Below are 24,426 nucleotides of genomic sequence, written 5' to 3' on the forward strand. Positions count from 1 at the left end.
CAGGCGATGAGGTTAATTAAGTAATTTAGAGATCGTTTGGAAGGAAAGCCTGAGTGCTTGTCACTTACTGACATTTCAGTTTCCTTAATTAAGTTGCTTGCTTGATCGTCCCAAGTGTTGAGACGTTAAAAACATGATTTGGGGAGATGGATCAGGCTATCTGGATTGGAGCTCTCCAGAACCTGTGTTGGCGATCTGCATGCACGCCAGAGCTTTGAAACCTTCCTGTAAATATTAACCCTTATAAAATGAACACCTGGAGAACTCATTTCAGATGGGAAGGTTCTGAACCTTTTGTTTTGGGGATAAAATACCTCATTCACAAAAGAAACTTGGAGGACTATACAAAGTCTGGACGATCAGACACAGAACACAGGGAGCACAAGTTTAAATATAGGCTTTTAATCGTTTAAAATGCAAAAAAAAAGATTGTCTTTCACAATTGTGGTAGCAAAAAGAAGTGAGAAAAAAGAGCATTTCTCTTATTTACATTTCACAGAGAAGCAAAAGAATGTAATTTCTGTGTACATGGACTAAATCAAATGATTAAAAACAGGTTATAGGCAGAGCCTGCTGGTTGCATGATAAAAAACTTCACTTCAGAAACTTTTCTGAAGAGGAAGCATTACAAAAGATGTAATTGTTAAATGATCATTTAATAATAATAATAATAATAAATAATTGCTTACACTTATATAGCGCTTTTCTGGACACTCCACTCAAAGCGCTTTACAGGTAATGGGATCCCCTCCACCACCACCAGTGTGCAGCCCCACCTGGATGATGCGCCAGTACTCTCCCCACACACCAGCTCTCAGTGTGGAGGAGAGCAGAGTGATGAAGCCAGTGCATAGATGGTAACATGGTGGCTTGAGTACTTTTTAAAGTAAGTTAGAAGTTAAGAGAAGCACATGAAACAAGAGCTTTTGCAACTACATTCGTCACTGAAATCAGGGCTGTTCCCCCTTCAAGCCCGTCCAATATCTTGATACAAACTGTTCTTCGATTGCTTTAGCAATCCCATTTTCCACCCACTTATTCCAATTCAGGGTTGCGGACACAATGGGCACAAGGCAGGATAGACCCTGGGCGGGACGCCAGTCCACTGCAGGGGAGACAGACTGGCGGAAACCTACGTGAACACGGGGAGCACATGTAAACTCCACACAGACAGCAGCCCAGGAACTGAACCCAGGGCCCCAGCACTGCGAGTCAGCAATGCGGCCCACTGCGCCACCCCATCACCCTTATTGCTATAATCTTCCTGCTAACTCTCAACTGGGTATTAAGCTGCACGCTTGTGTAGCGGAGTGGACTGGTGGGGTCACTGTTTGTGTAGCCCCATTTAAATTACGGTCAAGGTGCCTTCTATGCAACGAGATCTGCTACCAGTGTAAGCATAGTATTTTCATTTTTTTAAACTGATGGGTGGGTCCTTTTTAACATCGGAATGAAATATTTTAGTCCTTGAAGTTTGTTTTTTTTTAGCCTTTTTTGAATAGTTACAGCTGCTGCAGTTCCATGGGGGCAAAGCAGGCCAGGGGAAAGAACTGATTTTTATTTTATTATTTGATTGTATAGTAAATGAGTGAGCAGGGCACTTTACCCACAGAACATCAGCATGTCTCTCCTTTCTGGCCCTGTGGCACTTTGAGAATGCTCTGGAGTGCAAGGCGCTATATATTAATACCACTCTCTGATTGATTAGTTGCATGGGTAACAGCCAAGTTACAAACGTCTGTGAATCATTGGATAGTTAGAATGACACAGTACATGGTTATAGAAGAACTCAGATTTATTTTAACTACTGGACGTCCCTTTTATAGCCTACGTTGCTGGTTAACATATCCGAGCAAGCCTGGAAATGTGAAAATGCAGGGTTTGAAAAGTGTAGAAAACCGTCGTTTGATCCTTGTTAAATCGGAAGATGACAACTTTCAAAACACTGTTAATGACAGGTGGTTATGGACATTATTTAAGACATGTCGTTTATAAGAAGTAGACCTGTAATGTGAGCAGAAAAAAAAAACCTTGCGTGTTTTTAATTCAATGCACCGTAATTTAATATGAGGTTCAACAAATTTTGTTTCATTACACAAATACATCAACTATAAATGGGACATCCTGCATAATCTGAGCTCGTTTTAGGGCTGAAGGGTCAAAATGCTAATCTGTGAAAAATCAATCTGGAGAAAGTTACATTTCCATTGTTTGTGGGCAAGAGCTTTTTAGTCTTTAACATCAGAAAATAAAGTTGTTGTTTTTTTAATCGGGAGTCTGAAGCTCAGTACCTGGATTGCTCTGGGTCTCCTATTTCATTGAATTACAACTCTCCGGCGCACCTGTAGTCTAATTAACTGGATAACCGTAGTACATCTAATTAGGCTCCATTTGTTTCGGTGGGTAATTGTACCATTTTAAAAAAAAGTTCATGTGGAATTTAGGAAACAGCTGGGTAAATTGTTTAATTGACTGTTCGGGGTGGAATAAAAGATCTGGTATCTAAACCAGATTTCAAGAACGAAACACAAAGTTAATACATTAAAATAATCGCGATTCCTGGCAAAGATGACGTTTAGATTAAAAAAAATAATCATATCCGGGCTCCATCTCGCACGCGCACCACTGCGGTCCGCACGAAGGTAATGACGTCCCGCAAAGTGTGATTTTTTTTTAACCCGCCTGCGACAATAGCAAGACTGTACAAGATGGCAGTTTTGGATGTCTGAGCTCCGCGTTTTCGGTTATTGTACTGGTTTTTCCTTCCTTGGAGAACACAAAACTGTATAAATGAAACGCCTGCCGATCCGGGCAGACACTGCGTCCTCATGTAAACAAATATTACCAGCTCTCGCATCAGTACTGACCCATTTCTTTACAAAGTTCACTTTTTTTCGCACCATCATAACTGTTACACGATGTCCCCTTAAGGGCTCCGTAGTTTAGGTTTCACAAGCATTACTTTTTATTTTCTCGGGGAAAATGGAAAGAAAGAAAATCCTTTCATCGTTGCGTAGAACCCAGCTAGTTCATTTGCCCCCTCGTTTTTAACACCTCCGGCTGACGGGAGGAGATGTTCACCCCCTGAGAAAGTGTGAGCATGATCTTCCTCCCAGTCCCATCCATCCAGATCCGGAGACAACGACATTACTCCACACTGTGTGCTCCCTTCTCCCCCGCAGCGAGAAATCGCCTCGGCAGCTCTCGCCTTGGACAGCAAGATCGCGAGCGCGCGGCTCTCTCTTCCTGCCGGAAGAGGGCGGGAAGGGAGGGGCGGTTGGCCCGCGCGCACTTCCGGTCCCGCGCAAACAGTCTCCCCTCTCCGTCCCCGTCCCCCCCCCCGCGCGCGCTCAGATGAGTTTCATCGTGAACCGCCCCCCGTCGGCCCCGTCCCCGCCCCCGCCCCCCCCCACTGAATTGCGGGGCACGAAGTCGATGGTGGCGGTGTGCTTGATCTGCCCCTTGCCCCGGCTCCAGAAGAACATGAAGACGAAGCAGATGACCACGGAGCTGAGGAAGGACAGGAAGCCCATGGTGGTGGCGATGACGAGCGTCTTGGCGTCGAAGGGGAAGGGCCGGGGGTCCTGGGAGGAGGCGTTGGGCGAGGCGGGGGTCTCGGGCTGGACCGTCCAGCCCCCGGGGAAGAAGGGCGCGGTGCGGTTGCGGGCGCCGGCAGCGAAGCCCCGCACCTGCAGGCTCACCGAGAGGTTGTCGCTGCCCGCCGCGTTGCTGGCCACGCACAGGTAGGTGCCGCTGTCCTGCGCCTGGGCGTAGCGCACCTCCAGCGTCCCGTTGGCCAGCACGCGGATCCTGCCGGCGGGCGACAGCCGGGTCTGGCGCGGGGTCAGCCAGGCGACAGCAGGCGGGGGGTCCCCGTCGGCCTTGCAGAAGAACAGCACCGTGGTGCCCTCCTCCACCCGGACCTCCTGGGGCTTGCGGTCCAGGATGCGGGCCTGGCGGCAGGTGAAGAGGCCCGGCAGCACGGTCTCGGAGAAGTCGCGGAACTGGCGGCCCTGCACCCTCTCCGGCGCCGCGCAGGAGGGCTGGCGGCCGTCGAAGCCCAGCAGCCGGCGCCGCCGCACGAGCCACAGCAGGCGGCAGTCGCACGCCAGCGGGTTGCCGTCCAGCCGCAGGGTCTTGAGGAAGCCCACGGAGTGGAAGACCCCCTCCTCCAGCGTGGGCAGGCGGTTGGAGGAGACGTTGAGCAGGCGGAAGCTGGAGAGCCCGCGGAAGGCCCCCGGCTCGATCCGGATCAGGCTGCCCCCGGCCAGGTGGAACTCCTGGAGCCGCAGCAGGTCCCCCAGCAGGTTGGCCCGGACCACCGAGATGGGGTTGTAGGACAGGTCCAGGAAGCGGAGGTACACCAGGTGGCGGATGGCGGCGTAGGGGACGGAGGTGAGGTTGCAGTCGGCAATGGTCAGGGAGGTGAGGTTCAGCCCGAACAGGCTGTTGTTGTCCACGGCCTCCAGCAGGGGGCAGTGCGCCACCTCCAGCGTGCGCAGGCGGGACAGCCTGCGGAAGGAGTGGCTGGGCAGGACGCTGATGTTGAGCCGCCGCAGGCGGAGCAGGGACAGGCTCTGGAGCTGGGACAGGGCCTCGGTGGGGACGGCCGTCAGGTTGCAGCGGTCCAGGTGGAGCTCCTGCAGGCTCTGCAGGCCCGAGAAGGCCCGGTGCGAGATGAACACCAGGTCGTTTTCGCCGGCCACCAGCCGCCGGAGGCTGGCCAGCTCCCGGAAGGTGTAGTCCAGGAACACCAGGATCTCGTTCTCGCTGATGTCCAGGAGGTGGAGGCTGGGCAGGCCGGAGAACACCCCCACCAGGAGGATCTTCAGCCGGTTGTTGCGCAGCTGGAGGGTCTGCAGGCTCCGCAGGCCCTGGAAGGCCTCCATCTCGATCAGGGAGATGCTGTTCTCGCTCAGCTCCAGCTCACGCAGCTGCGGGAGGCCCGCGAACTGGCCCTTGCCCAGGGTCTTGAGGCGGTTCCCGGCCAGGTCCAGGCGCTGGGCGTCCGCGGAGAAGCCCGGGGGCACGGCGGTCAGGCGCCTGCTGGAGCAGTTCACCTCCCGCAGGTCCGGGTGGCAGTCGCACTTGGCGGGGCAGGCCCAGGGGGTGTCGGAGGCGCGGGTGCCGAGCCCTGCCAGGAGGGAGAGGAGCCAAACTGCCCAGCGGAGCCCCGCGCCCAGGAACATGTTGTCTCCTGCCTGCAGGGAAGGAACCGGTGTGAAAACCCAAAAGGAAAAAGCCGGGGTCCAGCCTGGAAGAAATGGAGGGCAGGACCAGAACAGGAACAGAACCTGTCCCGGTAGGGGGATACACGGCGGAAGAGGAGAAAATAAAAAGAAGAAATACGACGGCTTTCTGCTCGTGACACAGCCCCCTCCGGGGCTGTCGCTGGAAGGTCCTCCCCTTGCGGGGTCCTGCCCCTCCCTCCGGGGAGGTGCTCAGTGTGTCTGAAAGGGCCCCACAGCTGAGGCTCATAGTTAATTAGCCAGGACAGCTGTGGTTGCTAAGGCAGCACGTCACCCTTAATCCAGGGCTCCGCCTCCACACTGAACACGCCCCCCACGTCGAGCCACAGCAAAAATCACAAAACCGCCAGGACGCCAGAGGGGAGACATCCCAAAGGCAGCCCTCTGCCCAAAGAGTTTTTCACATCTAGAACCAGCTGTCCTGTCATATTACAATGCACAACTCCCCCAGGATCCTTCAAAACAAAATCCTGGATGAGATAGCCAACATACAGGTACCACTCAACTACAAAAATCCCAGCAAGCACGCCGGACTCAACACCCTCCTCTTGCCCGTGATCATTTCACACTGGGTAGGTTGGTAAACGACAACGGCTGGTGGGGGGGGACTGCGGCGCCACGCTGTCAGTTTTATAACCAGTGCCGCAAAATCCTCCTGCCAAGTTGCTTTCCCTGCTCCTGCCAGGGGAGTTCCTGAAATCGTGAAGGGATGGAAGCTCTCTTCTTTGTCCACGTTCATTAGGTTTCTCCCGTGCAAAGCCTGTCAGGTTGTTTTCATTAAAAGGTAGCCGTTGCATTAGCCGAGAAACCTACTGGGATTGGTCAGCACAAGGCAATTCACCAAGAGCTTTGCTCTGGTAAACAAATTCTAGCATATACACCCCTCTGGAGGGCAAATGCCCTGTGTACTGATGATGGTGCTGGAAGGCTGAACTCCAGACTTGGCACAGGGCTTTATGGGCACTGCAGATTAATTATTTTCAGTGGAGTGACTCACCGATACACCGTTTGACTGCAGATTCTCATTACCAGCGGAGTTCCGATTGGGATATGTCCAGATTCCAGTCCTTCGGTGTCCTCTCTCCTTCACCCAATAGCATACCATCCAAAAACTGCCTGGGGGCAAAACCAAGAAGCAAAGAGACAGATCAGCACAATGTGATTGATCAACACTGCCAACAATATTGTACCCCTGTCTCTCTAACACATTCTGAATGAAAGATTTAATAACTTTGCTTTATTTCCCTGCAAAGGCTTTCATTGATTGTGCAGTTAATAATAAACGATTGTTCCATGTCTACTGCAGGTACTATGAAGCCATTGCAGAGCAGGAAAGTGAAGAACTAAAATCACTCTGCACCAAATATTAATGATAAATATTAAAGGCAACAATGATTCTGACTTATTGCAATAGGAGATTGTGCTCATGTTACATTGTTACTAGACATTAGGTACATTATTTGTGACCTTATTACTGAATGCTTTACGTTTTATGAATTTCTGTTCAAATTCCTACTTAATTTGCCACAATCCAGCAAACTAGTTCACCAGAAATACAAGAACCCAAAGATACCAGCGGAGATTTCAGAGCTGAACTGCATTTAGGCCTGAAGATACAATTCTTTACACAAAGAGTGTTGGGTTTCTAGAAGAGGTGGGAATGTTATAGGACTGGATGGCTAAATTCTTCCAAGAAATGACTGGTCCAAGTGGACAGGATTGCCCAACCAACATCGCCCAAACATTTTTCAAACCTGTGTTACCTCCAGTTTTCACCTACAGCTCTAGTAACAGCTCCCAGAGCTGGAGGAAAATGAGCACTGCACAAACATCTCCTTAATGAGTCTGAGAGCACAGACCGACAGTAATCAGCTTCCCCTTCACAGTCCCTCAAATCAGCTTAAGAGGCTTCTCCCACAGTATCGTTTTTTTTTTTAAGTTAACCAGCAGGGAGTAGCATCAGATGAGAAACCACAAAGAACGACGTGACGAAGTACCACAGTAGTACAGGAACCACAGTTGGGGAGGCTGTAAATGACAGTAACAACTCATTCAATCGACTGGTGTCCATCCCTAGTGCTGGGGACCCCCAGTGATCTTGTTGATCTATTGCCCAACTAGGCAAAATTAACATGATCAGATCTTCTGACCTATAAAGACTATACACTGTGGCTCTCCATACCCCCTGCCCCTGGCTCAGAGCACCGGCCACCTCTTTAAGGGCTATCCTTTTGGACACCTTCTGCTTGAAACCAAAAGCCAGTTAGAGCCAGAAGACATGCAGGCAATTCAGTATTGTCGTATCATTCCTTTTCCATTCCCGGCAGCCCGAAAACAACAAAAAAATACAGTCCCCCAGGCCAGGAATCTCCCACCATCTCATCATCAATTTCTAAAGGCTTGGAACAGTGTGATCGCGCTCAGTCATGCGGGAGACACGGAATTCAGCTGGAGATCTTCTGGAGCCAGGATCGGCACGCGCCTCGGCTGTCCCGGATGAGCTCTCCCTTAATTACACAAGATCCTGGCGTACTTAATTAATCACTCCCCCACTGGCGTCCCCTGCCTTTACCAGACAGGTGACCTGTATTAGACCAGTGGGGCAGGGGCTCTCCGGGAAGGGGGCTGGGTAGGTAGTTTTGGCCATTTCTGCCCCCCCCCACCCCCACCTTTCAGACCGAGATAGCATACCTCAGTGCTGCCTGTTCCCCATAGCTCTCATTCCAAGCTCCGGTGGGAAGGAATCGCAGGGGCAGTTTGTCCCCCAGCCCCCCAGCCGGTGTCCCGATCGCTTCCTTCACCTGCTGACACCCGCTGTCTCTCTGGATCAGCGCCCCCGGCTGACACCCGAGAGCGACTGCAGTTCTCTTGCCCCTGCACAGCAGCTCCGACTGGGGGGGCGTGCGTCCTGGAGCTTGAGATGTCCCTTGGCAGATTAGCAGAGCTGGAAACTCTAATTATACTCCAGGAGAGAGGATGTTTCGGATTCTTGGGCTGTCCCCTCCCTACCCTGAATTACCCCCACCATGTGCTTTTTTAACCTCCTTCCCATCAGAGGAAGGTCAATTAGACATACTCGTCCATTATGCAACTACCAGCGTTAAAGCCAGTTACATACAGAGACTCCCCTCGTTCAGATCCGGCCTGAACACACACCTGTGCCCTCCAGCAGTCTCCCAACTTTATTTCAACCACTTTAATATTTCTTTAAGCAGTCAAGGGATGATCCAATTTTTCCTTCTAAAAGATCGTTCCTAACTGGGGGGGTTATGATCTTAGTTCAGTATCTGGTAACTCAGAAATGTATGAGAACTTAAGAGTCATGTACCCAGGGTTCCTAGCCCCTAACCACGTGCAAACAGAGAGCAAGCTGCCTGGCGTAATTAGTAATCTGTCAGAGAGAGTGATGAGCCTGCTCCAAGCATGCAGGCCCTCTCAAGTCTTATGTAGGAAAATAAGGGAATTCAACAACAAGGCTGTGCAACTAGCTCCATACTCCCACAGCCCTCTGCGTAAAGAAACGCTTCTTATTCTCTGCTTGAACTGTATCGCCATGTAGTTTCCACTTGTAACCCAGAAGCACGGGACGCTGGCAGAAACACCACCCTGGTATGCTATGCCAGCTCGTGCCAGAGAGAACACATGCACCCACGCCCCGTCTGTAGACAGCAGATGAAACTGAAGAATCTGGGGGAAACCCACTGGGAAATGGGAAGAACATGCAAACTCCCCCCAGCAAGCACTCTAGGCTTCAGTCATTCCCTTTGCGCATTAAAAAAAATGGCCTACAAGGTGCAGGAACACTAAATTGAATGGTTTAGTGTCGATTTGCATGCACTTCCAGAATCTAAGTAAGTCATTGAAAATCATCCAAATATCTTATGTTATGGCAGACAAAAGTTTCCCAGTATTATTTACAGAGTCCTCAGCAGTACAATTCAATCATCTTGGATACTTACTGGGCGATTTAGCGGAATGGCCCAGGGGGAGATTCTGCAAGGTTGTTTTATTTATTGGTTTTGTGAAAAGTTCTACTTTTTTAACAACCAGGTTCATTTCCACGCCTAAATAACGATGTTTGGGGTCGGTTGGGTTTTTTCCTAATTGTCTTTCCACGAGAACGGGAAGGAATCACCCCAATTCCGAAACACCTACAGTACCTACAGTACACAGCCATGGTGATCGTCCCAGTAGGAAACTTAATGTATTATCCAACAGCACAGCTGACCCAGTCCCTTCTCGCGGGGTTCGGAGGCAACAAAATGACCAAGTCGGAGGTAGAAAAACGGACGCGCGGAATCTTGTGATCTAAAAGCCCTCTCAAGAAGACCTTGGTGGTCAGTTTCTACTCCCGGCCACGTCTTCCGCACCAAGAGGAACGTGGAAGCAGTATCGCGGTGCGTCCCAGCGCCATATTTACTTTGCGCTTCTCGCCCGAGTAAACGAGATCCATCTCGGCCGGGGACGAGACCGAGCAGGTGTGCCGAGGAAGAGCTCTCGGCGGGGGAGTCGCGTTGGGCTCCGAAAGCGCTGTCGCTACGCGGGAAGTACCGGCGTTGTTGACGGCCCGGGTAGACGCGATCTCCGGTCTCGGCATCTAGGCTGGGTTTTAATTTAGATCGGGCTCCCGCGGAAGGCAGCCCTGCGTTTTTGGTTGTTTTTTTTTTGTTTTGCTTTCCAATGGTTCAGCAGGCTGGGTTGGCCGTGGCGTCGAGGGGGACACTAAGCTGATGTGAAAGGCGCTGACCGAAGCGTGTAGGAATACCGTGAGTCCCAGATCCTTGGGATTTCCACTGCTGGAAATAGGTAGGAGCATAGCGCGAGCCAGGCTGTTGCATTTGGACTTCTCCTAAATTTTCCAGGTATCCATTCCAAACCCTACAAGCTGAAAATCTAAAAACTTTCTTGTGGGGTAGGTACCGCGGTAAAATGAGAGTGAAATGCAGTAAGGCAACAAGGGCACTGTGCTAAAAGCACAGTAGAGTTCTATGAAATGATGGGGAAAATGTACGTATGAGCACACTGTGTCCATATACTCACTTCATATCTGTTCACTATATAAAGGTGAAAGTCCACTTGTTAGGAGCAAACCTCAGTTGTTTGCGGGCTTTTCTGTCCTAGCCCTCCAAGAGGCACCCTCCCCTTTTCAAGATTCTAGTGAATGGGGAGGGAGAGATAGGGGTTTGCGCCCCCAGTGCAGACTGCACCCCCCCACACACACGCTCAGTGTGGGTTTCCCCCCTGATCTGGCCGGACGCAGGCCAGTGGGGAAGAGGGGTTCTCTCAGTCTCTGCTCCTTTGCTGTGTTGGGGTCGGTGCAAATCTGGGTCCCCCCACCCCCAGCTCCGGCGCCCCACAGGCACTAATTATAGACCAACGGGAAACTCCGCCGCCAACCAATTAGGTTTTAAAACCAAGCGGTGATCTGCAGAACAGTGCCCTTGTGTTCCAGTTATTTTTGTGCACTTGACGGTATTACTGTGTGTGTGTGTGTGTGTGTGTGTGTGTGTGTGTGTGTGTGTGTGTGTGTGTGTGTGTGTGGTGGGGGGGAGACTCAAAATGGCCACCAAAAATGGCCTATAGCGTCCTGCCTCTTGATGATCTGGTTCCGATCAATCATTTAACAAATCACTTTTCCATGGTCTTCTGACAGCTGTCAGTTGTGGTGTTAACAATACTCTCTGCCCAAAATATTAGGACCCTTTGTCAGATGCATAGGCTAGATCAGTCACTAGCAATGCTTGAGGAGCCAGAGGGAAGGAAATCAATGCAACACCATGCTCTGAAGCCCATTAACAATGCTTTGGCTGGTACAGCTCATGAATATCTAAAATAAAAAAAAAATATGCAGAGATAACAACTGATTATTACAAAGGAATCACAGTAGGAATACAGGAATGGAGGAATTAACAAGGCATCAGGCTTGATAAATTATACCCTTTCACAATCCTGGGTCGGACAAGAAGCTCTGGTAGGAACTGAAATGCTGCGTGTGTATCAGCATCGCACTGCTGGCACAGTTATAGCTTGTGGGCAGGGATGGACGGGCATTCTCCTGGCACTGGTTTTCTGTTGATCTCCTGACTGATCCCGTCTGTCCTGAAACTGTCAAGTTCTGTTTTGGGGGGAAAAAAAGCAGCCGAATGAGATTCTCAGATCAATTAGCTAGCAGCTACCAAAGGAGCTAATTGAGTCAAATGGCCTCGTCCTGTTTGTAGCTGTGTTTATACGTTTCTTATCCACGTAATTTGCACAATAATCAGAGTCACAATACACCCTCTTTACAAGAGGAGCATTCTGCTGAGTCCTGCTCAACTGATGAAAACTGCATGACGCTACATTATGCTGTTCTCAGATCGCTCTCCTGCTACAAAGCGCAGGGATGGTCATCCGTGTTTCGAGACTTCCCTGTGAGAATAAGGCAACATTCACTCAGCCCCCTGTCTCCACCCCACCACCCCCCGTCTCCACCCGGCTGCCGCTGTTGTCACCCGGCCCCGTTTCCCAGAGACCTGCAGAAGTGGGTCACTGTCACAGGCCCCACTCAGACCTCATCGGCAGATTGCTTTCTGTTTTTTTTCCCCAGCTGCAGGGCCGCAGAGCCGCCGCGCGCTGGGAGACCGAGGAGATTAATAAATCCCTGGGACCGACGGGCCAGGAATGCAGTAAAACCAATAAAAAAAAACGGTAAAAGAGAAGGCAGACCGAACAAGACGGCGTTGCGTGACGGGGCTCGACCAGTCACGTAAAGGAAGTCCACATTTGCTCACGCGCTTTGCAAAACGACAGCCCATTCAGCAGGAAGAGAGAGATGGGACCTTCCTCTCCTTACGAAGACCCATCTACATCACAACTGACCGACTCTGGGAAAGTATCTTGCACAGTCTTCTGCAGAATTAAGGGAACTGTAGTTTCATTAGTATTGAATTACAACTGAGCAAACAGATGCGGCGCATGGACGTCTTGCACTCTGAGAGCTCAGTGCAGCAGCACGCATGAAACAGCTGCATGGTGGTGTCCTGTTTACTCTGTTCCCTCTCCTCCCTCTCCAGTGCCAAGGGGGTAAGCCTGCCTAGTCAGCTCGTTACTCAACGGTGGCAGAACGCCAGACCCTCAGATCAGGCTGCCTTAGATCTCCAATTCCCAGCAGCTCCCTGTGTGCACGGCCCCCAGCTGTCCCGATTGGCCCGATTGAGGCTGAGCAGACGGGCACAGTCATGTGCTGCCAAGACTGCGCCCCTGCCATTACGCACTAGTGTGGTGCCCGACTAACTGCTGTCGGGCACAGAGTCACTGGCCCGGAGGAATATCACCTGGCACTCACTAAAAGACAGAGGAGTCTCAGTAAAGTGCTGGCCTAGTGACGTGGACGTGGAACAAAACCAGAGAGAGAACATGTGTGAGTTGCTGGTGGGGGCTGTAATCTGAATCGATATTCACGTAAAGAGGGGGCAGGGTGGCGCAGGGGTGAGCATTGCTGCCTAGCGGGGCTGGGGCCCTGGATTGGGGTTGCTGTCTGTGTGGAGTTTGCATGTTCTCCCCCGTGTTCACGTGGGTTTCCCCTGGCTGCTCCGGTTTCCTCCCACTGTCCAAAAAACATACTGGCAGGTTAATTGGCTGCAGGGAAAACTGGCCCTTGTGTGTGCGTGCGTGCGTGCATGCATGCGTGCGTTTGTTTCTCTGTTTGCCCCGATATGAACTGGCCCATCCAGAGTGTACCCCGCTTTGCGCCCGAAGTTTGTCGGGATAGGCTCCACCCGCCCCGTGCGCCTGAATTGGATGAACTGGTTAAAAAAAATGGAAGGATGAATTGATTTAACCAGCACAGAGTGTAGGTGGTGCACTAATCAGCGCTGCTTGCTAATGAGTTTTAAGAGCAAGATACAGTAAAGTTTTAAATGCTTGCAGTAGGGATGCTATATTAAGCCACCAAAAATGAAACAGTATTTAATAATATACTACTAGGAGATAGTATTCCATAACCATCTCCTGAGTGCATTGCGTAAAACTGTAGTGTGCAGAATATAGGATTTATTCTACCACTACATGTTAGCACTACTTAAATTATTAAAATAGGAACTGTTGATTTCTCTTCAGAATGGAAAATAGCACAACACTGATGAATAGTTTGCAACAGTATTAAAGCCAAACAGCATGTAACTGTGTTTCAAATTAATCATGCCCCTTGCTTTGCCCTTAATTATCTGTAAGTGATAGACGCGGTGCTGCAGTATTGGCTATTATTATCATTATTTGTAAGAACAGGGGGTGTGAACTCCAGTGTCCTGGCTAAATGAATATAACTAGATCTAATCTAGCCTTCTAAAATACCCCCCCTCAATTTAACCAGTGTGGTAATTTCTCACCTTTCCACACAGTTTACTGTGTAGCGAGAGTGCAGGTGCAGATGTATCACACAGGTAGCTGCTGCCCTTCCATGGTGGATACAATTCCCAACACATACAAAAGGACAGATCTGAAAAGTCCTTTTCCTGTCCTGCGGGACACTCAAGACAGAATCTCTGAAGTCTTTAACAAAAGAGATTACCAGGGGGTCTTGCTTCAATTATTCAGAATCCTGAAAGGATTGTGCTGCACTGCAGTCCGAAATGGAACATCCTCTTATTGAAGAAACATTAGGGGGAGAGAAACAATCTTTTAAGCCTAATCTGAAATCCTAGACATGTTAATCTACAGACCTACTTTGTGTGTATGTACGGGAAGTATATACATGAATATGAACACGAACAGGGGCAGCAGAAGTGACCGTTGCAAGCAAGCCTTCCAGAAGTACAGGGTTTTTATTCAACACCAGCTTGAGCTTCATGACCAACAAGGACGACTCAAACATCTTAATCTTTCAATTTTCTCTAATGAGATAACCATAAAACAGGCTTCTGGTACAATCGTGAAATCAGACTGGCGACTTCTCCAATTGCAGGCGCTGAAAGGAATTCCAGGAAAGAACACAACAACTGAAGGAAAGAATTACTTCAAAACTGACCCTCACTGCATATCCAGCAATTAAAGAACATAATCATTATACGTTCTGCATAATTCCCATTATTGTATACATATAGGTATGTCATTTTCCTTACTTGGATTGTTGCATGCTGTATTAGCTCAGTACTCCACCAAAAACAGCCAGCCACAAAAACAGGAAATAGTTGGGGGGAAGTATTTCATGGTTGTACCTCACAGGATGCTAATGGCTTTGTAAATGCTACCCCCACTCATTCCCACAAGTTTAATAAGGATCAGAGAATTCTCAATGGTTGATGTCATTCAGAGAGTGGTGATAAAACCATTCCTACAAAGTCCCTGGACTACCAGCGAAGGAGAGACTGACTGGCCAAGCGATATCCTGATTTTATAAGCTATGAACTCAAGAGGAAGCGTTTGGTAAACACATAACCACTGACAGACTAAAGGACCTTACTGATTAGTCTTCAACAGAGGAAACTATGAGGGTGCTTAATACACGTAGTCCAAAATATTCCATTCCCTTTGCAGGATTTTTGAATAAACGAAGCCATTGTACAACAAAGCTGATAAAGTAGAAACAACACTTTTTTTTCAGGATCAACACAAGCAAGAGCCAAGTCTGAAACAGGGGGGTGCGTTGAGGACTGAAGAACAGGAGCTACTTTCTTTACACAAAGGATGGTAGGAATGGGGAACCAGTGGTTCTGCACATCCGCCAAACCAGAAACGTGGACAAGATGGCCCCCTCTTGTTTCTAACCTTAATGATTTCTGGCGTGCAGTGGAATACAGATCTAAGGTCGGAGCGGTGAGATTTCAATCTACCCAGACACTCCCTTTAAACCGAGCACTTCCGAGCAATGACTGGATTAGTCTAAAAATCAATGATCTGCTAAACAGGCTTAATGATCTCGTCATCTTCGATAACCTTCCTTGTGCTCTGAATTCGCAATTTACGCTGAGAGGTAAGAGAGCGCAGGGTACTACAGTTCAAGCCGCAGAAGGGAGGTGAAATACTCTTGTCCACGGAACACAAGTGCTCTAGATATGTGATCTGTTGCTTTAGCCTATTCAGAGTTATCTAAGCATGCAAGCACTGTTACACGGAGTCGGGTAAGGTTACATTTCTTGGAAATCGTTTGAGTAATAATAAGTGTTGATAAAGGTACTTTTGTCTTTAAATGGCCAAATATGTTTAAGAATAACTCATGTCATGTCATGTTCATGTCACCTTCAATTTATGAACAGCGAATTTTCATCGATCGGCCACGTTAGTCCCAAGCAACAGTGCTTAATCGGTTTAAATATCACAAGACGTTTTACAGTGCCTCGGGTAATTCTAAGGACAGAAATAACGCTAAACAACGCATTCCGGCCTTATCATCAATCAAATGTCTTCCCTTCCGTTGGGCTTTTACAGCAGGCCAGCTGTGAACGTGTCCTGCTCCAGCACTAACCCTGCGGAATGAGAAAATACCCAGTCCCTGTCGTTACGTCGTGTTGGCGTTGAGAAATAAAATGTTTGGAAAGGTCACACGGATTCATAAAACCTTTTACAAGCGGGGCAACGACAGAAGCGCTTGGCGTGATTAATTCAGCTTAGTCGCAGTGAACCAAAGGTACTGTAGGCGACGTCTCCTGATCTGTCAAATGTTCGTGAGCGGTGTTCGATTTACACTGACATTATCGACCAACGCAGACATCTTTCAACGAGGATCGTGTTCCGGACGCCTGGCCATTAAAAATGATCAACTTGGTTACGCGGTTTAATCACGCGGCAAAGTTCTAGATTTATCACGATGTGCAAAACAACAAGCATGTATCTCATTTCGACAGAAATTCCTGTCTAACTGTCTAACTTAGGGTTAGGGTTAAGAAAACACAGCCTGTCAATCTTAAAGTTTTTAAACGGGTATTTGAAGCCTCAACCTTAGGCCTACTGTCATCAATATGATTTTTAATTTATTCGTGATTTAAATAATCCACTTCTGCACGGTTCTAGATTAAAAACCGATTTAACATGTTCAGTCGTTTTTTTTTCCCAGCATCAGTATCATTAAATACTACAAACTGCTCCAGAGAGGACTACGGTCCCCTACGACATAAGAGCGCCTGTGCTCGCACGAAATCTGGGTTATGTTGCTACGAGGGACAGCGGGGGAAAAAAAGACACCTGCTTTTCTTCTGGGGGGGGGATCGATCAATAACTTACCTGTGCCCGGCTCAACTTCAGACTGGAAAGCGAAAGGTCCTCATTGTTCACTCGCTTTTCTCCAATCAGGCGGAAAACAACAAAAAACAAAACCCACACACAAACTAATCCCTTCCCCGGCGCTCCGCCATCCCCCGCGGTGCCCCGGTCTACATCGCGGCGACACCCGGGGTTTCGGCGTGTGGCTCTGGGGGCGGGGGCTGGACGCGAGGGTGAGGCGCGCTGTAAGGAGGAGGAGGAGAACGGAGTGACCAGAAAGTGCTCCCACCCGCGCTTGAACCACACACCCCCCTCCCTCGACTCCGCGGTAACACACCCGACACCCGCGGTCCCGATCAGGCGCTCATGCCGGGGCGCTTTCCGTGGAAGAACCGGGCTGGACGGTCCCTGGCCGAGCCTGTCCCGCGTTTGGAAAACCTCCTTCCAGTCCAGCTGCGTACTCTCCGTTAGAGAGGGGGGGGCGGCCCACGAGTCGTGGACTCTCTCCCCGCTCCCGGGAATTAAGAGAGAGAGAGAGAGCGAGAGCGTGGCGGAGTGTGAGAAAGAGAGAGAGTACAGCTGTCAGACAGCCCGTTTGCAGCCGGAGCGCACGGAAGGAGCTGGGAGTGAAACCCACTGAGTGCTGTGGGGTTTCATTTCTTTTTTAATAACCACAACACTGGGCAGGCCGCCAGGACAACCGATCCGTTGTGCGTGTGGAGGACGGGGGGGCAGCTTTATTTATTTAAAAAAGGGATGATGGGTAGTTATGGACGGGTCAGCCAAACGGAGGGATTTAAGGGAAACGGCAGCTGGAGGCGAAATTAAAAGCTTGGAGGGGAACCGCCGGGGGGGTTGAAATAAACGACGGACGACACCCCCGCAGCCAAGAACAGCAGCCGCGCGTAGGGGGTTGTCCGTGCTGTATCCTACACACCCCCCCACCTGCAGATCTGCACATGAGGACGGAGCAGACACAACAGGTGTCCAGCAGCCTCCGGTGTTCAGGCGAACACTGGGTTTGCGCGCGATCCCCAGCCGCAGGTGTACTGAACACACTCAGCCGTCACGGCAGGACCGTCTCCTCTTCTTACAGAATGAGGCGCTACCGGTCACCCCGTTGCCCCGCACACGCTCCCCCTGGGGAAGATTAGCGGGGGGGGCGATGTCTTTCAGCTGATGCAGGAGAGCGGCAGACGGCGCGTCAGGTGATTGTTTAAGCTCAGTGAGTCCAGTCCTGTTGGCCAATCCGGGGTGAACCGGCCGAGCGAAGGCGGACACCGGTCTCGCGTTTCACTTCCCTGAAGACGGTGGAGCCCCCTCCCTTCTTTATTATTATTATTATTATTATTATTATTATATCCAGGGAGACACGGGGTCCGTTGAAAGGGTTCCCCGCTCCCGGCGATCCGTGTCGCGGCGGGGGTAGGGCTGATCACACTGTGAAATCACCGGCTTGGCTGAAGCGGCGCCGCCCTCAGGTAGACACGGGACACGGACAGGCCCGACAAGCAACTTTCTCCAAATGTGGAACTAAAATATGCTTTTTTTTTTCTCCCGATCCCGATTTTAAAAAAAAAACAGTGAGCTCAGCTAAGACAGGGCTGGTTATCAAGTACCGCGATCAAGCCCTCAACGCATCTCGGAAACCAAGATGAGGGTTGAGTGGTGGCGATAGAACAGTGGGGGTCAGGAGGGGAAACGGCTCGTCGCTCTACAGAGCTGGTTTGCTTGTACTCGCAGTTTTTTTTTGTGGTCTGTCCCACAGCCCGTCCTGTTCCGAGGACATATCTTTACCTATTCAGTCCTAGGGAAAAGAAAAATGTTCATTTTTTGTTTATTTTTCTTTGGTTTAAAAAAAAAAACATTTACTCTTTGAAGAAAATATTTTTCTTTTGCTTCTCAGCCTGCGAAGAGTGATGCCAGATCAAACGTGGTCTTTATTTATCGTCACCAGGAACAACATGGCTTTATAATAATATACAAACCTTTATTTCCCATTACCTTGCTTACAAATTGCTCTTTTGTTCCCTGATTTCTGAGCTAATCTTAAATCAAAGCAGGCAGCTGCCTGAACCTGCAGTAGCGCAGAAGTATCTAAACATTTTCGAGAGATTTCCGTATTTTGAGACCTCTGTGCTGCCATTTTGTGAACTGGGAGCACAAACTGTACCGCAGTACAGATTTGATAGAGAACAGCTTTCTGCTTCCTCACATTCAACAGTCAGGCGGCGTAAAACTCACTTCCTCTTGGAAAATAAGAGAGGGAGAGAGACTGTTGAAACTAATTCATCTGAGTGCACACAGGCACCCTGGGTTCAGAGCCCATTAGTGCTGTTGGGAGAACAGTTCTGGCAAGACCGTGTGTGTCATTAGAACAGGACAAAACAGCGAGGATGTTGCAGGCCTAAAGAGTTTCAATGGCATTGAGCCCAGTGAGTTTAAAGAAAAAAGAAATTTGGATTTATTTGTACTTACTTGGAGTGGACGGTATTTTAACTTTGAAAGGAGCCAAGCGATGCTCCAAAACTAAATAAATTGATTTGGACAGGGGCAGGGCTCCGGCTGGCCCGCCATCCTGTTCTGGACAAGGCAGTTCTACGAAGTGGGTGGAAGAATGGGACAGGGGTAGGACAAAGGGGTAAATCTTGATCACAAGTCTATACCGCCAACTCTACTGCCAAACCCCTTAATCAGCTTTTTACTCCAGTGGAGCTTTTAAGCGCAGGCTAATTAATATCATTTTCCTATTGGAGCGATCTTTTTAAATGTGCTTTCAGCTGTTGGAAGGTTGGATGGGATTTTAAATCACTATTAACCCCCCCCCCCTGTTCAAGACTAAAGAGGCTTAGTTCCTTTGTGCTGCTCCTTTAAATGAATCATATTAATCCAGTACCTATCGCCTGCCACTTGTTCAAGTACAAGTATTCTTCTCTACAAGAAAGAAGCAGACCTCTGCAGAAGGAAAAAAAGACACTTTCAATGGGGGAGTGAGTGATACACGGTCACTCCCACCTGCTCATTATAAACTGCTCACCTGTTAAGAAATAAGCAAGCAAACTCCTCATAAGAAAACTGAGAAGAGGCAGCTTCAATTTCTTCCTGGCAGAGTGGCTGGAAACAATTCTCCAGAAGTTGGAGTATTTGAGAAACAGAGAGAAGAGTGCAGCAACAGGTCAACAAAAAGTCTAAACATTACTTAAAAGCTTCCATTAGCCCTCGTGACTCAGAGCTCAGGTGAGACAACGTCCAGCGGAGACAGGGGTGTGTTAAGACGAGAGGCAGGAAGCATTGGACAATTACACAAGGTAACGCATGGCTGAGTACTGACAAGTCATGTCAAGAGGGAACAAAACAGGTATTACAAGCATTTGAAACAGAACACCTTCAAATTGTATCACTTACATGCCTGTGAATAACTACGGGAAATTATTAACTGATACTTGTCAGCACCTACAGCCCCTACAACACCAACAGCACTTACAGCCCCTACAACACCAACAGCACCAACAGCCTCAACAGCACCAAAACTTACAGCCCCTTCAACACCAACAACACTTACAGCTCCTACAGCCTCTACAGCACCAACAACACTTACAGCCCCAACAGCCTCTACAGCACCAACAACACTTACAGCCCCTACAACACCAACAACACTTACAGCCCCTTCAACACCAACAACACTTACAGCCCCTACAACACTTACAGCCCCTTCAACACCAACAACACTTACAGCCCCTACAACACTTACAGCCCCTACAACACCAACAGCCTCTACAGCACCAACAACACTTACAGCCCCTACAACACCAACAGCCTCTACAGCACCAACAACACTTACAGCCCCTACAACACCAACAGCCTCTACAGCACCAACAACACTTACAGCCCCTACAACACCAACAGCCTCTACAGCACCAACAACACTTACAGCCCCTACAACACCAACAACACTTACAGCCCCAACAACACTTACAGCCCCTACAGCCCCAACAACACTTACAGCCCCTACAGCCTCTACAGCCCCAACAACACTTACAGCCCCTACAACACTTACAGCCCCTACAACACCAACAACACTTACAGCCTCTGCAGCCCCAACAACACTTACAGCCTCTACAACACCAACAACACTTACAGCCCCAACAGCTCCAGCAGGCCCTACAACACTTACACTCCCTACAGCCTCTACAACACCAACAACACTTACAGCCCCAACAGCTCCAGCAGGCCCTACAACACTTACAGCCCCTACAGCCCCTACAGTACCAACAACAATTACAGCCCCTACAGCCCCTACAGTACCAACAACACTTACAGCCCCTACAGCACTGACAGAGCTCCAGAAGGAGCTGACTTCATTCCAGCAGACCTACTTCTTCCTAACTGCTTCATGGCTTAGAGCCCAGCAGCTTCTTTCCTCCGACCTTCTTCTTGATGGCTGGGCTCCACCATTAAGGTTTTAATGTAATTAAAACAAGGGAGGTAAACGACAACATCCTTTCTGCTGTCAAGACACGGATTTGAGCCTGTGCCCAACAAGCCCGCTGGGAAGAATGAACCCACCTCTCGCAGCAGAAATGTCTTCTGTGGTGAAGGAGATCGCACGACACTACAGATACCGAACAGCTCTCTTCACCGCTGCAGTAGAGGCTGCTCATCGTCTGCCACCCCTCAGGGCTCACCTGGAGAGACTACAAACCAGCACACACCTGAAAGTTTAACAGTGCATCAATGATCAAAGGAACAGAATATATGTTTTCTGCAGCTCATGTAAAGAACTCGTTTAGCCCCATTTGTGTGAGACATGTTTCTTAAGGCGGATGAGGGGATAAGGACCCTTCTCTGGCCAGGTTGTTGATAGCCAGCCTCTGCTATCCGTCTGGGGCTCACAGTTCTCCTCCACTCCATCCTTGGCAAGTCGTCGGTTCGAAACACAGTTTCATATAACCTGCTACCTCCTGCATCCCCTCAGTACTGGCACAGAGCTCCCCAAGAACCCGAGAGTTGAACTGGCACAGAGTGCAGACCGAGCCTTGTGTGCTCACATGTTGCAGGCTCGAGCCTGGGGCAGATTCCTGGCAGATCCTCTCTGAGGTTTGGTGTCCTCCACCACCCTGTAGCTCCCAGCTGGCAGCCCACCGGAGCTCAGCAGGTGTGAGCCTGGTCGGTACCTGAATGGGAGACCTCCTGGGGAAAACTAAGGCTGCTGCTGGAAGAAAAGTTAGTGGGCCAGTAGGGGGCACTCACCCTGCGGTCTGTGTGGGTCCTTATGCCCCAGTATAGTGACGGGGACACTATACTGTAAACAGGCACCGTCCTTCGGATGAGATGTAAAACCGAGGTCCTGACTCTCTGTGGTCATTAAAAATCCCAGGGCATTTCTAAAAAAAAATAGGGGTGTTACCCTGGTGTCCTGGCCAAATTCCCCCCTGGCCTTTACCAATCATGACCTCCTAATAATCTCTGAACTGGCTCCATCACTCTGCTCTCCTCCCCACTGAGAGCTGCTGTGTGGGGAGAGGACTGGCGCATCATCCAGGTGGGGCTGCACCCTGGTGGTGGTGGAGGGGATCCCCATTACCTGTAAAGCACTTTGAGTGGAGTGTCCAGAAAAGCGCTATATAAGTGTAAGCTATTATTATTATTATTATTATTATTATTATGTGCGGGCAGGCAGGGTCAGGCAGGTGAGCAGAACCTCTGTGTCCTCTCCTTCAACTGGCAAATCCAAGTCAGTAGGATCTTTAATAAAAAAAATAAAAGATGATTTCTAATTAAAACAACAGATCAGCATATATGTTCACAAATAGCTTTTTTTTTCCTGCAGTTCCACCACAAAGTGAAATGAGGGATTTTACATTTGTTTCATCTCCATTTTTCATTCCGCTCATGTCACATTTGTTTCAGTGTGCGGTTTCTTCTCTTGACTTCTAAACGGCGGCTTTTTGCTTAAAATACAGACTGTGTGAACAAATTGGGTCATGCTGCACACAAAAAAACCCCAACATTTTCCAAATAAGAAAAAAAAATCTCTGCATCCTGGCATACGGAATATTTAGGACGCAATTGTCCTGCTTTTTTTGTGCTCTTGATCCAAGAAAAACAGGATCTTCTCCAGGCCTTAATTAGAGCAGTGCGACTTCATGCCGAATTGAGTTTATAGCTTGTTTTGAGTTCTGACCGCGATGTTCTAAAAAAAGCCTTTTGAGACCTTAAAATTCCCAAAGTATGGACAGAACCTGAGAGAAACTACAGCCAACAGAACAGCAGCCTCCACGGTCCTCGCGGACCCCCTTTGTGGGGGGCTGGCTTGTGTTTTCGGGCCGAGATCAAGGGTCTCCAGCTCTGGGTTCGGGAGCAGGTCTCAAAATCCAGGGGGTTTTATTGATCACCTGTCAATCACTTCTAAAGACAGCGGACAATTTGATTGCGATCACTTGAATGGGTGTTGGGTTAAAATAAGAAATGTAATTGATTGTTCGGTTCAGGAATCTTATTGCTGTTGTTTTCCTCGGGGGCTGTATGACATACAGGTGCTCCTGAACCAAAGAAATGAGTGACTTCTAAAATTCACGGGACTGGAGCGATCCAGGAGCTTTGCTCCAGATGCAACAGTGCCACCCTCTGGTCAGCCTTCGTCACTGCACACACAGCAGCAGTCTGACTGTAGACGTCCCTTATCGGAAAGCTGCTCGTTTCTTGACGCCCCAGAGACTATCCCAGAAGCACTAAGCAGAAAAACACAGGATGAGCGAGCAAACTCCAGACAAAAGGTTCACCACCCTATAGCTGCCTTTGTCTGTCCTATTACCTGTATTACAGAATACATGACCTACATGTATTATGCGGATCATTCATGTTAATTAACCAAGTAATTAAATTTGTGTAAAGAAGTGCTTGCTGTTCTTGATTTCAAGTGCACTTCCAGTTAGTCCTCTGCTTTGCTTTACACTGTTCAGACACCTGTATATACAGTATATATTATAAGATACACCTTTCATTATTAGATCTGTCTGTGTTAAGTCCAGTCATGTGACAGGGCATAGACATGTGTTACCTGAGGATCTGAAAAGCAAGCCTAATCCTGCTAGCTCACATGTCTCCAGTGCATGTCCTTCAGCTGAGGCTGTGGTGAGAACAGGGGTGTGATTGTGCAGAACTGTGCCATTCGGTTATGTCCAGGTGGGCTGAGGTTTGGGGGATAGTCCAGGACAAGGGGGATGACAAACATCTGTCTCCGGCCTCCTCCAGTCCAGACAAGCCTTGCCTGGCCTTCTGACCGGGGGGTTGTTAGTATTTTGGACATGAGAACAAAAACAGCATGAAAAAAAAAAACTAGAGAGACAACTTGACCAGGCATTTTGCTCCCTGATTCACCTGGGCTCCACGAGAAACATGACATCATGTTCTCTGTTATTTTTACCAGTTTCTGGCTGGCAGCTGGCCTAGTTCTCTATATAAGGACTAGGCTGGTACAGTATGAGATGCAGCCACATGCTCGCTGACTTCCATCGGCGGTGACTAACCCTCACCCTGCTGAGACAAGCGGCCTCAGAGATCTCCCGGCATGTGACAGCTCAGTGACTCCAGATACATCAGCCTGTTGAGAGACTGTGACTGAAGAGTGAAGCTCCAGACTGCTCCCATGATGACTAGTGTGCCTGAAAAATCAAGTTCAAATTCAAAAAGCAGAAAGGACGCCTGGCTAAACTGTGCCTGTAAAAGGTTGTAATGATTCAGGCGTGATCTTAACTTACAAAGGGCTGCAAGCCAGACAGAATATTGAACTTGTATGGTTTATATAGGTCCTAGAGGTTCACTGACTCCCAAATCCCATCCAGAGGATTTTAAAAGAATCCTAGAATGCCCATTTTAAAAACCAGACAGCTCACTCCAATTTAAATAAAATCTGAATCCATAACTGCACTATGCTGTGTCAACCATTTACATTATGTACAGTATGTGACCTACAATCAGCACGAGAGTCGCTCAGATAGCA

The 24,426-nt window shown here is 49.1% G+C and overlaps 1 protein-coding gene across 9 annotated transcripts; it reads right to left on the reverse strand.

Annotated features, from left to right (window-relative positions):
- Positions 1-386: 386 nt before the first annotated feature.
- On the reverse strand, positions 387-24,090 carry lingo4b (leucine rich repeat and Ig domain containing 4b). 9 transcript variants are annotated; one of them, XM_088620316.1, is made up of 6 exons: positions 23,960-24,090; positions 21,473-22,169; positions 20,991-21,118; positions 7,941-11,364; positions 6,247-6,365; positions 387-5,201 (listed from the first exon to the last, which is right to left on the reverse strand). In XM_088620316.1, the coding sequence occupies exons 5-6, from the start codon at positions 6,352-6,354 to the stop codon at positions 3,351-3,353; spliced, it is 1,959 nt and encodes a 652-aa protein (XP_088476442.1). In that variant the 5' UTR covers positions 6,355-6,365; positions 7,941-11,364; positions 20,991-21,118; positions 21,473-22,169; positions 23,960-24,090; the 3' UTR covers positions 387-3,350. The 9 variants fall into 9 exon arrangements, with proteins under 9 accessions (XP_088476442.1, XP_088476443.1, XP_088476444.1 ...); XM_088620317.1 differs by having other exon boundaries at positions 23,954-24,084; XM_088620318.1 differs by lacking the exon at positions 21,473-22,169.
- Between the last annotated feature and the right edge of the window lie 336 nt (positions 24,091-24,426).

Source organism: Lepisosteus platostomus, chromosome 26, assembly GCF_059453375.1.
Source record: "Lepisosteus platostomus isolate fLepPlt1 chromosome 26, fLepPlt1.hap1, whole genome shotgun sequence".
Classification (NCBI taxonomy): domain Eukaryota; kingdom Metazoa; phylum Chordata; class Actinopteri; order Semionotiformes; family Lepisosteidae; genus Lepisosteus; species Lepisosteus platostomus.

Coding starts and splice junctions, on each gene's coding strand:
- lingo4b (XM_088620318.1), bottom strand. CDS start 6,354: ATGGTATGCTATTGGGTGAAGGAGAGAGGACACCGAAGGACTGGAATC. Junction 5,202..6,246: donor TGCAGTCAAACGGTGTATCG/GTGAGTCACTCC, acceptor CCTTCCCTGCAG/GCAGGAGACAACATGTTCCT.